This window comes from Paracoccidioides lutzii (genome assembly GCF_000150705.2).
Source record: "Paracoccidioides lutzii Pb01 unplaced genomic scaffold supercont2.16, whole genome shotgun sequence".
Taxonomy (NCBI): Eukaryota; Fungi; Ascomycota; class Eurotiomycetes; order Onygenales; family Ajellomycetaceae; genus Paracoccidioides; species Paracoccidioides lutzii.
Genome location: NW_015440962.1, coordinates 301,177 through 316,202, shown reverse-complemented (window position 1 = coordinate 316,202; position 15,026 = coordinate 301,177). Strand labels below are relative to the sequence as shown.

The following is a 15,026-nucleotide window of genomic DNA, read 5'->3' as shown; positions in this document are numbered from 1 at the left end:
GCATTGTTGTCACACCTCCTTTCCCCCGTTCTTCCTACCGACTCAGTCTCATCTTGAGCGGCTCATCAGTGGGAGAGAGTGATTTCTGCGGTTCTAAAGGGCACCACTATAAATTTTCGCAAATGGATGGAAAAAGGAATGGAATTTATCCCACAAGATGAAAAGGTGTTGGACGGGGATTTTTCACTCCCGATTCGTCCAATCTCTAGCCACAGCATACTCACCAATCTTCGCAGCGACTTTGCCCGCCATAACCTGCTCCCTCGTCACACTCATCATATCTGCCGGCAATCCCATGGATGCAAGAAAATGGATTGTATCAGTCCACTCTCGCTCTTTCTTCACGTCACTCCATTTCATCTCTTCGGCCATCAGATCTATCAACCCTGGTAGCGCCTGTAAGGCTGCATTAGTGTCCACAAAGGCTAGGCGGGTGCGCCGGGCAAGGATGTCTGCGGCCGTCATTGCGTACTCGTTCTTGATGGCGTATTGGATTTCCGATGTGAGGTATGGGTAGGAAGGGGAGAGGCGTGCGTGCGAGGTAGGGCAGAGGGTCGTTGGAGAGGTAGAAGACGAGGAGGCAGAGGATGCAGACAAGGAAGCCACTTCCCATGCGCGATCACCGTATGAGCATGCTAGGTGCTGCGCGACATCAGAATCAAAGTTGAACTTCTTGATAAGGTCAATGTACAGGGTTGTGTGATAACCATGTGTGCCGATGAGTGGCAGAGATTCCGTTCTGCAGGTGCCGTCCAGGTGTACCGCAGTCTCGTCAATACCAATACCACTGATATCAGGGGGTTGCTGATGCCCGTGTGGCTTCAATTGGAACTCTGTTATAGCCTTGTCGACCGTATCCTTGGCCATTTCGCGATACGTGGTCCATTTTCCACCGGCACAGGTGAGCAGACCAGACTTTGCGACCGTAACCAAATGACTTCGTACAAGGGACTCTGTGTTCTTAGAAAGGGGGTCAAGCACAAGTGGTCGGATACCAGACCATGCAGAGAGCACATCAGAGCGGCTCAAGTTGATTTCTGGTAACAACTGTTTCCTAATCTCGTTCAAAATCCAGTCGATATCCTTCCCTTGAGGGATAGGCTGTCTCTCTACTTCACAGTGGTTATCTGTTGTACCAGCAATCAGATTTCCTTCCCACGGCAATAGGAAAATAACGCGTCCATCTGATGAGGGATCGACGAGGCCGAGTTTCTTGGACCCAAGCCATCCAGGGAGGACAATGTGGACACCACTACTCGGTGCCACTGTATTCTTCTTTGTGGTCTCATCCATTTTCTGAATAGCGTCTGAAAAGGGCCCAGTCGCATTAACCACTCCCCTCGCGCGTACGGTAAATGCCACATTTTCCTTTCCAGTTTCGCTGAGCGTGTCCCGAACCTGTGCGCCACAAATTTTGCCATTGACATCCTTCTCCAACTTGGTAACTTCCATGTGGTTAACAACTGTAGCACCATACAGCGCAGCCGTTATCGCCAGGGAAACATTCATCCTCGAGTCATTATGCTGGCCATCGTAGTAACAGAGTGCGCCAACCAAGCCAACCACATTCAACGTTGGGAAAGCGCCCATCACTCTGTTCTTGGTCATAAAGTATGAACCTTCGGGTGGCCCTTGGTGGCCCGCCAGCATGTCGTACATTTTAGCTCCCGCCCACAGATAGGGGGCCTGCCACCATGAGCGAACTGGCAGCAGAGTGGGAAGCCACGTCGAGAGATGCGGGGCGATATCGAGGAAATATTTGCGCTCGTGCAATGCTTCCCGCACCAGTTTGTACTGGTTGTAATCTAGGTTCAAGATAGCCTTTTCGAGGTATCGAACACCGCCATGGACTAGCTTTGTGCTTTTACTGCTCGTCCCGCTGCTGAAGTCATCTCGTTCGACAAGGGCGATTTTCAAGCCCCGCGTCGCAGCATCGAGCGCGACGCCTGCCCCCGTGGCACCGGCACCGATGATTAGGAGGTCGTATATACCCTCTTCATCATTGTCTGCTTCTCCTCCCTGTGATGATTTTGATGTTATATGTTTAGGAGGCTGGAGCTCGTTTTTCGCGCTCCGTCTCAACTCAGATATTTGTTCATCTCGCGACTTGACTCGAGGGAATCTGGGTGGGATATCTCTTGGCAGGAGAGATCTGTTCTTGGCTCCTGGTCGACTGGGACTTTCGGTGTATGATGCCACTGCGTAGAAAGCTATGCCACCAGTGACGGCGAATATTGGGGCGGAGCCCAACAATCTAAGAACACTCCGTGATGCGAAGCGGGACGTCATGTGGATATATTAACACCTGTTTTCCCCTTCAATGATTAAGGCTCGGGCAAACTTGTTGTTGAATCTATCAAAACTTCTTTAGATTCGATGTAGCTCGGACAGAAGCAGGTGGAGCGGTGGAATCCTTGGAATTATGAATTATGTCGACGTAGGATGACGAGTCTATATGTTTAAATCCTCGGAGACGAATGATAAGAAAAGAGAAGAACGTGGAAATCTATCTCTATCTATGGGAGAATGGGAAATAAAATAAATTTTCAAAAAGAGTGGCGTGAGTTGGTCCAATGAAGACAATGAAGTTCAGAGTAAGTTCGCCCACGCAATTCCAAAAATAATAATAATAAAGAAAATCACTGTATGTACTTACAATGCAACTGGAGAGAGGGGCTTCTGGTACCTTATTAAAAGAGAGAATAAAAGTGTAATAAGTAAAACATAGAAGACGGAAACAAGAAATTGGATATCATTGAAGAAGAGAAAAGGCTAAGGCATCTCCGTATTTTGACTCCATAGATACTGACGCCCGTTCTCCGCTACTGATGACAACACCAAACAAGTCAAGCATCCTCTACAAGGGCAGGGCAGTCAGTAGTTAATAAGGAATATGCTGGTATGCATTGACCGGGGAGTGTTTTCGAAGAAATAAATTTTCATGTGCATGTTTTCAATCCCTTTGCCCCTTCATGAATATCTAGTCAACCAGTGGCTGACTGAAAGGCAGTGAAAGCCCAAGCAAATAGTCAGTCAATATCACGGCACAGCACAGCCAGAATCCATTCAATGATTCGCTTTTGAACTGCCAAGGGTCAAATGAAGAGAATCGAAAACAACCGCCAACCGTTATTTTAAGGCACAGATAGATTGACAGTTGGGCTGGTTGGCGATGTAGCCTACTGCCGTATCAAGATTAGTTCCTATGCAGCTCGGCGGACATGAGCCGAAGTGCAGCTGAAGCTATCCTCGCAAATTGGCGCTTGTATCTAGGCATTGGCAGACAGACCAAAGAGTGTCTCGGTGAACTCGGCTGAACCTGAGAAACGTCCAAGGTTGATGCGGGGGGAGGTCTGCGGAAACCTGCAGAACAACTGGCAGGAATCGTCATCATGGGCATGTGAAAGGATGACGATTCCTCCAAGGTCAATCAATCATAACTTGCCTTCCAAGGACTTCCATCCCTGAGCTTCGTTTCTCGCTTCGTTTCTCCTTAAATTCTCTTGAAAGGGAACTTTTGCTGTGCGGCTGATGTGATGCGGTAACTCATGCGGTTAAATCCCGACTCTGCGGTTCTCCTGCACTCCCATGGATGGTTTTGAAACGGATGAGGTCTCCTGTCAAATCCATGTAACATCGAAATGTCAGTGCTCGGGGCCATATCATCGTCGTATCCGGACTTGCATTGCGGAGAAACCGTATAATCCCACTGCGCCCCCCCCGTCACCCCAGAATCGCAATACAAGGGGGTACTTAGCAAACCCTCCGGTGAAGCAAAGGTTGCTTGAAGGGACACTACTATTATGGATCGTTGTATGTACGTACATCACATCTTATTAGCCTTGCTTCCACAGCAGATGATGAGGAGAACTTTGCCGAACTCCAATCTCGGAACGTGTCTCTTTTTTTTGGGGTCGAAATACATTGTTGATTTCCAAGCAATGCCGGGAGGTCGTATAGCTACATCTCCAAGAAAGTTGGAGTGATTTAGTTTGGATGTCGAGCTCCCCTTACAACCCGCCCTTTTTTCTCTGTATCATACGCGCTGATGGTAAAAGTGTCCCAGAGTGAAGGTCATCCCTTGTTGATGGTCTGATAGCACCAATATATATATGTATGTTTATGTATATTTGCAAAGCCACAACCAGATCTCACATAACAATATCATACGTGGTAATTTTCTTGTCATTGTTTTCATGCATGCGTGTAAATATATATATATATACATAACGGATGTTGATCGTTTCCAATATATACATCTCTGGGAGGGGAGAGGAAAGGAAAAAAAGATACCTTCATGCGCCTCATTTCAAACAGTCCCTATGTTTTGTTTTTGTTATTTTTGCTTGCAATACTGACTCTCACACGCTCACCAAGCCAACACGCTCAGCTCCCCACATAGAAACGAAATAAAAAACCACATAATAATGGCTCATAGCCGCCTCCCAATCGCTAAACATAAGTATCCGTTTTAGTATTTGACCATACCATAGGCGTGGGTCTTAGCAGACGATCCAGTCCCATCCACGGCGTATTGACTGGGCTTGGGCCTGCGTACAGGAGCAGGTCGTATAGAAACCCACCCAACGCACACCCGATAAATGGCGCAACCATTGGGACCTAGGAAGTGAAGGAGAGGTTAAAAGGTTGGAGATTGTGACTAAATACAAGGGAATTGAGAAGAGTAGTAATAGATCCCATCGGAGTGGTATAAATTGGAGGCGTACCCAAAAGTAATAATTCCCAGCAGACCACACTTCATGCCCATACCCCAAGAAGTAAGACATCAGCCGTGGCCCAAAATCTCGCGCAAGATTGATCGCGTATCCGGTTTCCCAACCGAAACAAGCTCCAATGCCAAAGATCACAAAGAACAAGCCCAACGGTGTCAGGTTGCCGGCGCCATTATTGTCATTGTCAAGCAGAGCAAAGATGCAGAACATGAGGATTGCGCTGGCAAGGATTTCCGAGAAAACCTGGCCTGTTTTGTTCATGAATTCGGCTGGGTATGTGCAGAAGATGCCCGCAGAAGAGGTATCAAGGCCGACGGTGCGAATGCCGACTCCTCCTTCGAAAGCGTCGATGGCATGTATGTAGTTGCCATAGACGACTCCAGAGGCAACGAATCCGCCAAGTATCTGTGCGATTGCATATATGGGGAACTTTCTCCAAGGGAATCTGCGAAATATGCAGTTTGCGAGTGTGACTGCTGGGTTCAGATGAGCCCCTGAAATGCCAGAGCAGTAGACCCCGAGCATCACACCAAGCCTACCATTTGTGTCAATTACCGCCATCGTTGTATTCGTTCCCCTTTCCTTTATCTTCATGTGCAGTTATAAAGCAGTTTAAAGAATTGGAGGATGGGTGCGGTCACTCACCCCCAGCCCCAACTGATCGACTGATAACTACCCTTCTTTTCATGACTTAGAATGACCTGAGCCACAGATCCATCTCCAAAAAGAACGATGATAAAAACACCAACGAACTCGGAGAAAGGCTCGCGCAGTTTATGCCGAATTCGACACCATAAAGGCTTCTCCGTTTGGGGGGCTGCCATATCCTGAGTTTCTGTATCCAGCGTGGATTTGTCATGCACATCAGACCCATTTCGAATTTCTCCGGTACACTGACTCTTATCGACAATGCCAGGACCTGAGAGTTGCCTTGGGGTCTCCAGTGCCATTGTGGCACCCTTGATTGGATTCAATGTCGATCAGGTATGGGGATCGGAAGAGATGAGGGGGTACCCATCGATCGAGCTTGGTGGGGTTGCTTGTCAGTCTATTCCCCCCATGGGGTGGAGTGTCATACTTATAGATAGACGTACATGAATGAGAGGAATCTGGAATACTATCTTCTCCAATATTGTTTAAGAGTTGGATGCGACGGATAGCCTAGCAAGGTCAATACGCCCAACACTCTCCACCCGCCGGGACAGGGTTGCGGAACTCACAGCCAATCCTGCGCACTTCGGCCAATTATTGTAGAACTCCCTCCTCTTGGCCTTACAACCAGATCCTGTCTCATGCATTCCCCAGAAAAAGGGATAACTGGTAACATCCCTACCTGCAATGGACGGAATACTCGCTGGCAGTGGGAGACATGCGTTGGTATCAGTCGGTCGACCGCCGACTTGGATGAGACCCAACGGCGACGTCCGACAGGTTCATTCAGGCAGCGGGTAACCCGAGGTTGCAAGATGTATTGTTCTCCTGTCAGCATTCACCCACACAGCAGGCTGTTTGGCCAGACTCCAGTCACGCACGATATGAGGACGGGGATGAGAGCCGAAGCAGCCTGGCCCGAATGCGGTAGTGAAATTGCAGATTGTCAGCTGTAGCACGTATTGGCACATCCGTCAATACGACGCTGTGTGACAGCAAAACATGAACGTGGTAAACCGAGGGGGGGGGGGGGGGGGGGGAAGTTGGGTTGAGAAATCCCCGCGTCTGGAGTCATATCGTGGCAGTGTAGTCTTTCTCCTTCACCTGTGGAGGTTGAGTTTGGGGTTGCGATTTTAAGTTACCGTAACTGAGTTGAATAACCAACTGCCCCTACGACTTGGTTATGCTTTACTGGTCGATGGGTCAAAGAACTGACTATATTCCCTGGACCAACCCCCGCAAAACTAGCAGATGGCCGTAGTGAGGAGATGCTCCCAGCATGAGCTGCCCTGGAACAGATTATGTTTTCCAGACGTATACAAGGGAGTACGAATAGCTGCTGTTCGTCTGTCTCCGCTATAGAAAGAAATTCTACGCCGGGTTGAAGCATCGCAAACCAAAACATCGTTTAGAATTGCCACTCCCTATTTGCCGCAAACTCACCAGCATTCACCATGGGGAGCGCCAATGAATCATTCGTGGGTTCTATCGACCAGGGAACGACAAGCTCGAGATTCCTCATATTTAGCCCTGCGGGGGAGGTCGTTGCGTCGCATCAACTCGAGTTCCGACAGATATATTCTCAGCCTGGGTGAGCATACTTATCAAATTGATTGTCAATCATCATGAAAAATTTGTTATTGCCATAGCTCTTCTGCCTGGAAGAAACACATAGTGATAATCGATTTGATAGCTGGCACGAACATGACCCCCTGGAAATAGTTGGGTCGGTCGAGAAATGCATAGACGGTGCCGTTGCTTCTTTCGAAAGTCAGGGCCATAGCATCCAATCTATAAAAGCAATTGGCATTACGAATCAGCGAGAGACCACCGTGGTGTGGGATAGAAAGACCGGGGAGCCACTCTACAACGCGATTGTATGGACAGACACGCGCACCCAGACGCTGGTTCGCAAGCTGAAGAATCGCCTCGGGGCGAATGAGCTGCAGGACCTTTGTGGTCTTCCATTATCGACATATCCATCTGTTGGCAAGCTACTCTGGATGATCGAGAATGTTCGCAAGGTCAAAGAAGCCTATGAAAAGGGCGAGCTTGCCTTTGGGACCGTTGACACTTGGCTCGTCTACAGGCTCAATGGCGGGACAAAGAGGGATATCTATGTCACTGATGCTTCAAATGCGTCACGAACAATGTTTATGAACATCAAAACCCTCCAGTATGACGACCATCTTATCGAATTCTTCCGTCTCGACAGGGATAAAGTTCATCTTCCCAAAATCATCCACTCGTCAGACCCAGAAGGATACGGCTCTCTAGCATCCACTGCCCTGAGGGGGCTCCCTATTACAGGCTGTCTAGGTGACCAGTCTGCAGCCCTTGTTGGCCAAAAGGGCTTCACTCCAGGCCTTGCGAAAAACACATATGGTACAGGATGCTTCTTGCTATACAACATAGGTGAAACCCCCGTAATATCCAAACACGGCCTATTAACTACTGTCGCCTATGACTTCAATGGGAAAGTAATGTATGCGCTCGAAGGGAGCATTGCTGTTGGCGGATCTAGCGTGAAATTCTTAGTGAACAACTTCGGCTTCATCGACAAATCCAGTGACATCAGTGCTCTGGCAGAGACAGTCGAAGATAGTGGTGGTCTTGTGTTTGTAACTGCTTTTAGCGGTTTGTTCGCACCATACTGGATGGATGACGCACGCGGCACGATGTTTGGAATCACTACCTACACACAGCGTGGACATGTGGCCCGCGCGACGCTTGAGGCAACATGTTTCCAAACAAAGGCTATCCTTGACGCCATGGAGAAGGATAGCGGCCAAAAATTGACAGAATTAGCTGTTGACGGGGGCATGTGTAATAGTGATTTGACTATGCAGGTGAGTCTCACCAAATACAGAGTCAAACAATGACAGAAGATAACATTAACACGTCGTGTAATCTGCTCAATAGACCCAATCTGACATCATTTCCATTCCCGTCCACCGGCCCGCAATGCGAGAAACCACCGCTCTCGGTGCTGCAATTGCAGCAGGTCTGGCGATTGGCATCTGGCACGGACTTGAAGAATTAGCTACCGTGAATACCGAAGGCCGGACTGTTTTCACGCCGGCCATTCCCAAGGAACAGGCTACAAGTCGATTTTCGAAATGGGAGAAGGCTGTCCAAATGTGCAAAGGTTGGGCTAATTGAAAGCATTTCCGGGAGGTTTTCTGCTGGATTTGAGATCCCCCCTGGGTGAAAAGTCTTCCGCCACTTCTGTTGGTGCATGTATACATCTATGCATGCAGAGAGCTCAAGATACCATAACTGTCATCTTTCTTCATTACACAAAGCGTGTAACCCTCGAAACTATTACGTCAGTAGTCGGATATACTACTTCATATAACTGTCCTTTGGTAATTCAAATTTTCATACTATAATACACGTTGTATTTCTACATACATACATACATACATACATACATATATGTAAAGTACATGATCAACGCAGCAGAACTTCTAGGCTCAATTCTTCTTTTTAGCCCTGCAGCGACTGAAATTCGGAATCCGAACGAACGTATGTGAAATTCGTAGACACAATGTGGGTTTTCACTCGCGTCCAGCCCTCGGCACCGTTACTTGCTGGTGTCTCTGAGCCGGTGTTGGTGGTAAGCGAAGATGCCTGGTGTGCGACCGGCACGGGTGGAGGTGGGTAATTGAAAAAGTCGAAGACTTCGTAGCACTCAAGTTCGTTTGGTGTGACGGTTTTGACGGATGGCGGATGAACTCCTGATGAATAGCGTTGAAATAAGATAATGCTTAGTTCGTAGGCGCTTCTATGAAGAAGGATTAGTTGAACTCTCTTTAGCGATTGGGGATACCCGAGAGAAGAGGAGGCATACTCTCGCATTTCCGCAGGGGATTTCGGCGCCAATAGCGGAGGAGATTGAGAGTTGATAGCTGTAGCTTGGGTCATAGCCGCGACGCGTTTCGCTTCTTGGGCTTCTTCTAAAATATTCTCTAGTACTTTGGCATATTTCTTAGCCACTCCCCAATGCTGTCCCATTTTATCAAGGGTTGAGATGAAAAACCAAACGTTCGAATTAACGTCGGTATTTGAAACAGAGGCATCTAATACCAATACTCTCGCTGACACCCAAAGCGAGAAAGCAAAATGAGGACCTAGGAGATCCAGCATGGCGGTATTAACAACATCCTGCACAATCTCAAGTAAACTCTCGACTGCGGCAATGCACCTCTGCATCGCAGCAAACGAGGGGAAAAAATATCTGTGAGCGAATTGTAGGATAGGCAGTGCAAGTGTGTAGCCGTAAAACACAAGTTATAAAAGCTGCGTGCAGTATGATCCAGTTAGATATCCTGCTGGTTGGACTTGAATGACAAAGTTGAGAAATGCGGCCATAGTCATCCGGTAGATTGTATAGCCACCTGTCAAGCTCTTGGTCCAGATCGCGAAACGTAGCTTGCCAATTATCCACATCAACAGAGTAGCCAATATCAATGGGAGTACGCAGGAATTTGTGGATACGGTTGAGGATCCGTAGGACTTCGCAATGGTAGGAGAAGCTACCAAGGTTCTCCGGACGGTTTATGGTAATTTCTGGTCTCTCGGGGCCAATAAACCGTCTGGTTTCAACGGGCTGGTTTTTTGAAAATAAATCATACCGGCACGGTAACTGCCGGTCTGTCTGCTGTATATCGAGGATAGAGTCGGATCCCATATCGACACAAGCATATCGATACAAGATGAAGGTCATCCAAAACAGACGTCTGCGTCCTTCATTCTCAACCCACGGGGTTGATGGAGGCTGCATAAATTGGTGCAACGTGCCCGGCGATTCATGACTTGGCTGCCCAAGAGCTACTGCAGTTTCCACCCCAAGCCCGAGCTGCATGACATTTCTTACTATCATGCTCAATATAGTACAGCTCTGAGGACCATATGACATGCCAAGCAAGTCCAGCGCCAGAATCGTCAGAGCCTGAAGTGCGCTGATACTTGTGTGTTCGAACGCATAGAGCAAAATCTTCTGTTTCTAGATAGTAGGGAATTTCTCGCGCCAACTATGTGTTAAACCCGGGTCCTTGTAGAACTTCAAGGTTACACGGACAATTGCATACAGAAGGACGAGGTCGGCTTCATCACATACGGGAGCTCTAAAAACTTTCTCAACCGTTGCCGCCCGCTCAAGAATGGGACACCAAGGATTAACATGCTTGAAGAACAGGTCTACAATCACATATAGAGTATCCCGTGAGGGCAAATGCAGCTCAGACATAGTCTCACGCGCTCCTTCAGAGCTTGATTCTATCATCTCAGAAGAAGCGGGCTCGTTTGCACTCTCTGTTGCATTCACATTAACCAAAGACTGAACTGAAATCAATGCCGAAGGACGAAAACGCTGCACTCTCTCCGACGCTGCTTCAACTATACTGGCCGACGGGTCCTGTGACAAGGTCTCACTGAGATCTGAGCGACGGGGCTCGGAGGCAGTGGCAAATCCTTGCTGATCTGCCACCACCTGATCGGGGGGAGGAGGTTGCCGGGAGCCCCGTTCAGTTTCATGCTCGGATATGTGGAGCTCCAGCCGACGTCCCAGCATTTCTAACATGGCTTCTAGCGTATTCACCTTCAACTCGAGCTCACGGGTGTGCAAGACCCGAAACGTGGGTAGCATTTTGTCTCTGTAGACGCTCTCGCGGCCATTACGGGTGCACCAGCCGCAACTGGGTTCACCGCGGTCGCATCTAACTTTCCGTTGGCGACATAGCTCACAGCTACTGGATAAAACAACAGAATGGGGGTATCGTGTGGTTAGCTTCTTAAATAAGCCCCGAGGCATCAAAGATTTAAAGACAAAAAAGAAAAAAATCTCAACTCGCGTACGTTGTCAGGACAGTTCTCTTTCTTTTTCTTGCAGACCCGCGGGTTTGTTCTTCTTGGACACTCTCGCCACGGTAATCATCAGGACATCCGCCTTCCGATACAGATTTAAGAAGTGGTCGTGGATCAACGGTGTTCTCCATTTCATTTTGCCTCTGTTGAATTTTGATTCAATCCGTAGGGTAGATACGCGTATCCTGCACAAAGCAATAATGCATTGGTAGTTATTACAAGCTTTCTTTTGAGCGGGACTCGGTGAAGAAATAATATGAAAGAAAAACAAGCCAGGCGGGATGGCCCTTAGATATAGGAATATATAATAAAGTCTCTCCGTGATTTTCCACAAGGTTCAAACCGTGGGTCAGTCTTCTACCGACAAGCGTATGATTCCGGACTCAAGCACCGGAACGGTGGAACAGAGCCTCGCGAAGGGGTGGCTTTGAGAATGGGCCATGCGTATTTAATTGGTCGTTGCCGGCGAATAGGACGGATTGTCAAATATATTCAAAACAATACACTGTTCAATTTTACCAATCGTTCCAAAATACTTATCTCATAGTTATTTCATCAGGTTTAGTTGTTTACCATGGGACATTTTCTTGTCCATAACATTGGCACAAAATGAGCCTTACGGATTCACCGGGAGGTAGGGATATCCAAATCAATGCGACACGACAAGCTCGAAACTTGCTGCTCCAGAGACATTCACGACATTTGTAGGGGAAACCCGCTGTGCGTCCAAAGCTTCCAAGGAATAATAGACGACCGGAAATATGCCACCTCTGCACGATGGAACTGTATACCAAAGCCAATGAAAATACCAAAAAGGAACGGCTTTGCCTTTCATAAAGTCATTGAAATGAAGGCATCACCTGGTAATTTTGACCCACAGAGTTAGGAAACCGGGGACTTAGAAGCAGGGGATTAAACGAAATACTCAACCCAGGAAGCAATATTCGATATCCCCGCGCCTGAAAAGAAGAAAGCAATGAACCTGGAAAGAAAACAAAGCTCAAACAGCACGGACGTAGGCAATGACAAAATGAAGAGATACAAGGAACATGTCATAAGTTCTCCACGCACGACATTTATCAATTCAATTCAAACAGAAGACCTACCCCGTTTCACTGTCCCAACGACACCTGTCACAGTTCTTTTAATCTTAGACTGTTTGCTGGTGTTGTTATTGATATATCTTCTCTTCGCCACGACTCGTTTAGAGCCTGGCTTATCAGCAGTTAAAGTCCTGTCTATTTCATATCCCGTAGTTAGTTTTCCGGCTTCAAGGAACCGCCTCATGATCGCTGGAGTCCTGCTTGTGGTTCGTGAGACAGCAATGGAATTGAGCTTCTTCGACGGTCGGTTGAGTTTCGTGCGATCTCTCTGCGTCCGGACAGAAGTTTCCGTCTCAGCTTGAATCTTGGATTTCCGGCCCCCCCGACGTGCATTTGTGCCTTTAGTCGTAGTTTTTGATGGTGAACTGTCCTTGGTTTTCTTAACTGGAGCCGTTTTGGCTTTCACGGTTGTGATAGCATTGATTTTGGATTTGGCTTTCGCTTTCCCCCTCACCTTCGCTTTTGTGCTTGAATTAGCTGCTAAGCGAGCGCCAGCTACAGCTTTCTTGATTCCAGCATTAAAAGCTTTTGATGTCTGTTTGAGAATCCTCCTCCGTTTGTTCAGGCGCGAAGTAGACGATTCATCTAGAGCGGTTTCTTGTTTCCGTTTCTTCCCTATTAAAGTTGGACCAGACTTCGATGACACAGCTTTCTTCTTTGCATTTTTGGATTGTTTCGTATTTTCTTGCTTTACGCTGCGGGACTTGTTCGAGTCTTTGGATTTGGGGCCCAAAACACCACGACATGTTTCTGCTCCGCAGCGACATTCCTGGACATTCTTTTGGGAATATGGGCTGGTAAGGGTTTCCTCCATTAGTAAACTAGCACAGTGGGATTATTGAATGGGCAGATGCTTACTCGAAATTGTAGTCATAAGTCAGTTCTTCCCCGGTCGTAATCCCATTCTTGCCAGCAAAAAGGGCCATGCGTGGCTTTCCGGCAACAGTCCATTTCTCCATTTCACAATTGGGTTCACAAGAATGATTAACGAATCGGGCAATGGAGCCTCGAGTCGCATCAATTATCATGTTCTGATCAAAGTACATAAGATAATAGCACTGACGAAACCCAAAAGTTAGCTTTTTACACGTCCCCTTTTCTCATCTCGTCCCGAGATTAGAGGACACAAAACAGCACAAACCTCATTATTCTTATACACAGTCCTCATCCTCCTCTCGCACTCCTTCTGTGTAACAATCTCCCCCGTATATTCGACAATGATCTGATTAGGCTCAAAGGTCCTATTGCTGCGTACCCCATATCCACGATCCGCCGTCTTGATGACTTCAACACCAATGTTATACTTACCACCCGCCTTGATGCGCTGGCGTAGATCTTCAAAACTGCGATTGCGACACAGCTCTGCCCCAAGCTTACAGTTATTATCATCACATTCGTAAAACATGCAACGATTCTGGCAGTTCTCATCACATCCGTTCTCGGGGGTGCACATGCATGTAGAGCACTCGCCAAGCTTGTTAGCCTTCCATATACAAGCTGCGTCTCCGACAAATACATCTATCACTCAGTCAGTAACCGGTCTTGTAAAGTAAAAATGGAGAGAAACGGAGGCAGAGTTAGTTCGTACTCTTATTCGTCTTCCGCCACTCATCAGGTTTCGGCTGACCCGGTGGCAGCGGAGAGAAGATATCAAATGGCAGCTTGAAATCTCTCCCGTCTTCAATCAACCTTTCACCCGCAAACATAGGCAAGGGAAACAATTTATTTCGCTCCTCCTCATTCTTCTTCCCAAACTTAATCCGATTCTTCTCATCCGTAAGCCTGGGATCGAAGTACCGGTCCTGACCCGCATACAGACCATGGGAAAGCCATTTCTTTCTCTTATAGGTAACAGTTGCCGGCTTCTGTTCTGTTACAGTAGTTGAAGTAGCAGATGCCTTCTTGTTCAAGGCCACTGCATCTCCTTTAGAAACCCGCCGCTTCTTCGTAACAGGACCATCAGTAGTAGCAACAGCCGTAGAGGTAGTTGAAGGAACCCGCTCTTCCCGCGCAACATTCCTCGGCCGCAAACTAGCCCTCCGATTAATAATCTCCAGTTTATTTTTTTCCTTCGTCACATCCTCCCTGGACCTCTTCCCGAGCACCGTTGAAACCTTGCTAACCACTTCGCTAATTTTCTCCAATAGAGCCAAACGCGACGAGCGTCTCCGTGACCCACTCTCACTGTTTTGTCTCTTCTTGGCTCGCCTTGCATCTTTCCCTTCTTCATTTTTGTCCAATTGATGCTCCATCTCCATATTTCCCCTTGCTCCCTCGGATGTAGGTAACCCTCCATCCACTTCCGGTGGATTCGAACGCAAGGGATGAAACGTAACTTCCTTAGCATCATCTCCTTTAGCCGCCATCTCCTCCCTGACCATGTTATTTTCCTCATTCACTAATGACGAACGCGTGACGCGTCGAGAAATTTTCTCTTCACTAACAACCTCCTCACCATCTTTTTCTTCCACATCCATTGCACCGCCACTCCTGCTGGATGTTTCCGACTGGCTCGTCGGGGGCGTCAGCAGGTGTTCATCCGCGGAAATCTCTATAGTTAGGCCGGTATCAGACCGTGGCCTTGAGGAGGGAGTGGAAGAGGAAGACGGGGCTACTGCGGATGACTGCGAAGAACGCGCCATTGTTTTATTTTTCCCTTTTCTTGGGAATT

At 47.8% G+C, this 15,026-nt stretch overlaps 5 protein-coding genes across 5 annotated transcripts; 1 reads left to right on the top strand and 4 right to left on the bottom strand.

Moving 5' to 3' along the window:
• Positions 1-183: 183 nt before the first annotated feature.
• On the bottom strand, positions 184-2,289 carry PAAG_05917 (glycerol-3-phosphate dehydrogenase; the record flags this gene model as incomplete). Its single annotated transcript, XM_002792083.2, has 1 exon — positions 184-2,289. One exon carries the CDS (start codon positions 2,287-2,289, stop codon positions 184-186), a length of 2,106 nt encoding a protein of 701 aa, XP_002792129.1.
• A 2,163-nt stretch (positions 2,290-4,452) lies between these two features.
• Positions 4,453-5,683, bottom strand: PAAG_05916 (aquaporin-7; the record flags this gene model as incomplete). Its single annotated transcript, XM_015845723.1, has 3 exons — positions 4,453-4,620; positions 4,728-5,268; positions 5,379-5,683. 3 exons carry the CDS (start codon positions 5,681-5,683, stop codon positions 4,453-4,455), a joined length of 1,014 nt encoding a protein of 337 aa, XP_015699949.1.
• A 1,155-nt stretch (positions 5,684-6,838) lies between these two features.
• On the top strand, positions 6,839-8,546 carry PAAG_05915 (glycerol kinase; the record flags this gene model as incomplete). The annotated part of the gene is made up of 3 exons (XM_002792081.2): positions 6,839-6,975; positions 7,078-8,233; positions 8,307-8,546. The coding sequence occupies 3 exons, from the start codon at positions 6,839-6,841 to the stop codon at positions 8,544-8,546; spliced, it is 1,533 nt and encodes a 510-aa protein (XP_002792127.1).
• Positions 8,547-8,873: 327 nt separating this feature from the next.
• On the bottom strand, positions 8,874-11,383 carry PAAG_05914 (hypothetical protein; the record flags this gene model as incomplete). The annotated part of the gene is made up of 4 exons (XM_015845722.1): positions 8,874-9,624; positions 9,785-10,392; positions 10,468-11,137; positions 11,244-11,383. The coding sequence occupies 4 exons, from the start codon at positions 11,381-11,383 to the stop codon at positions 8,874-8,876; spliced, it is 2,169 nt and encodes a 722-aa protein (XP_015699948.1).
• Positions 11,384-12,341: 958 nt separating this feature from the next.
• PAAG_05913 (hypothetical protein) lies at positions 12,342-14,997 on the bottom strand (the record flags this gene model as incomplete). The annotated part of the gene is made up of 4 exons (XM_002792079.2): positions 12,342-13,149; positions 13,214-13,413; positions 13,497-13,873; positions 13,944-14,997. 4 exons carry the CDS (start codon positions 14,995-14,997, stop codon positions 12,342-12,344), a joined length of 2,439 nt encoding a protein of 812 aa, XP_002792125.2.
• Positions 14,998-15,026: the final 29 nt, after the last annotated feature.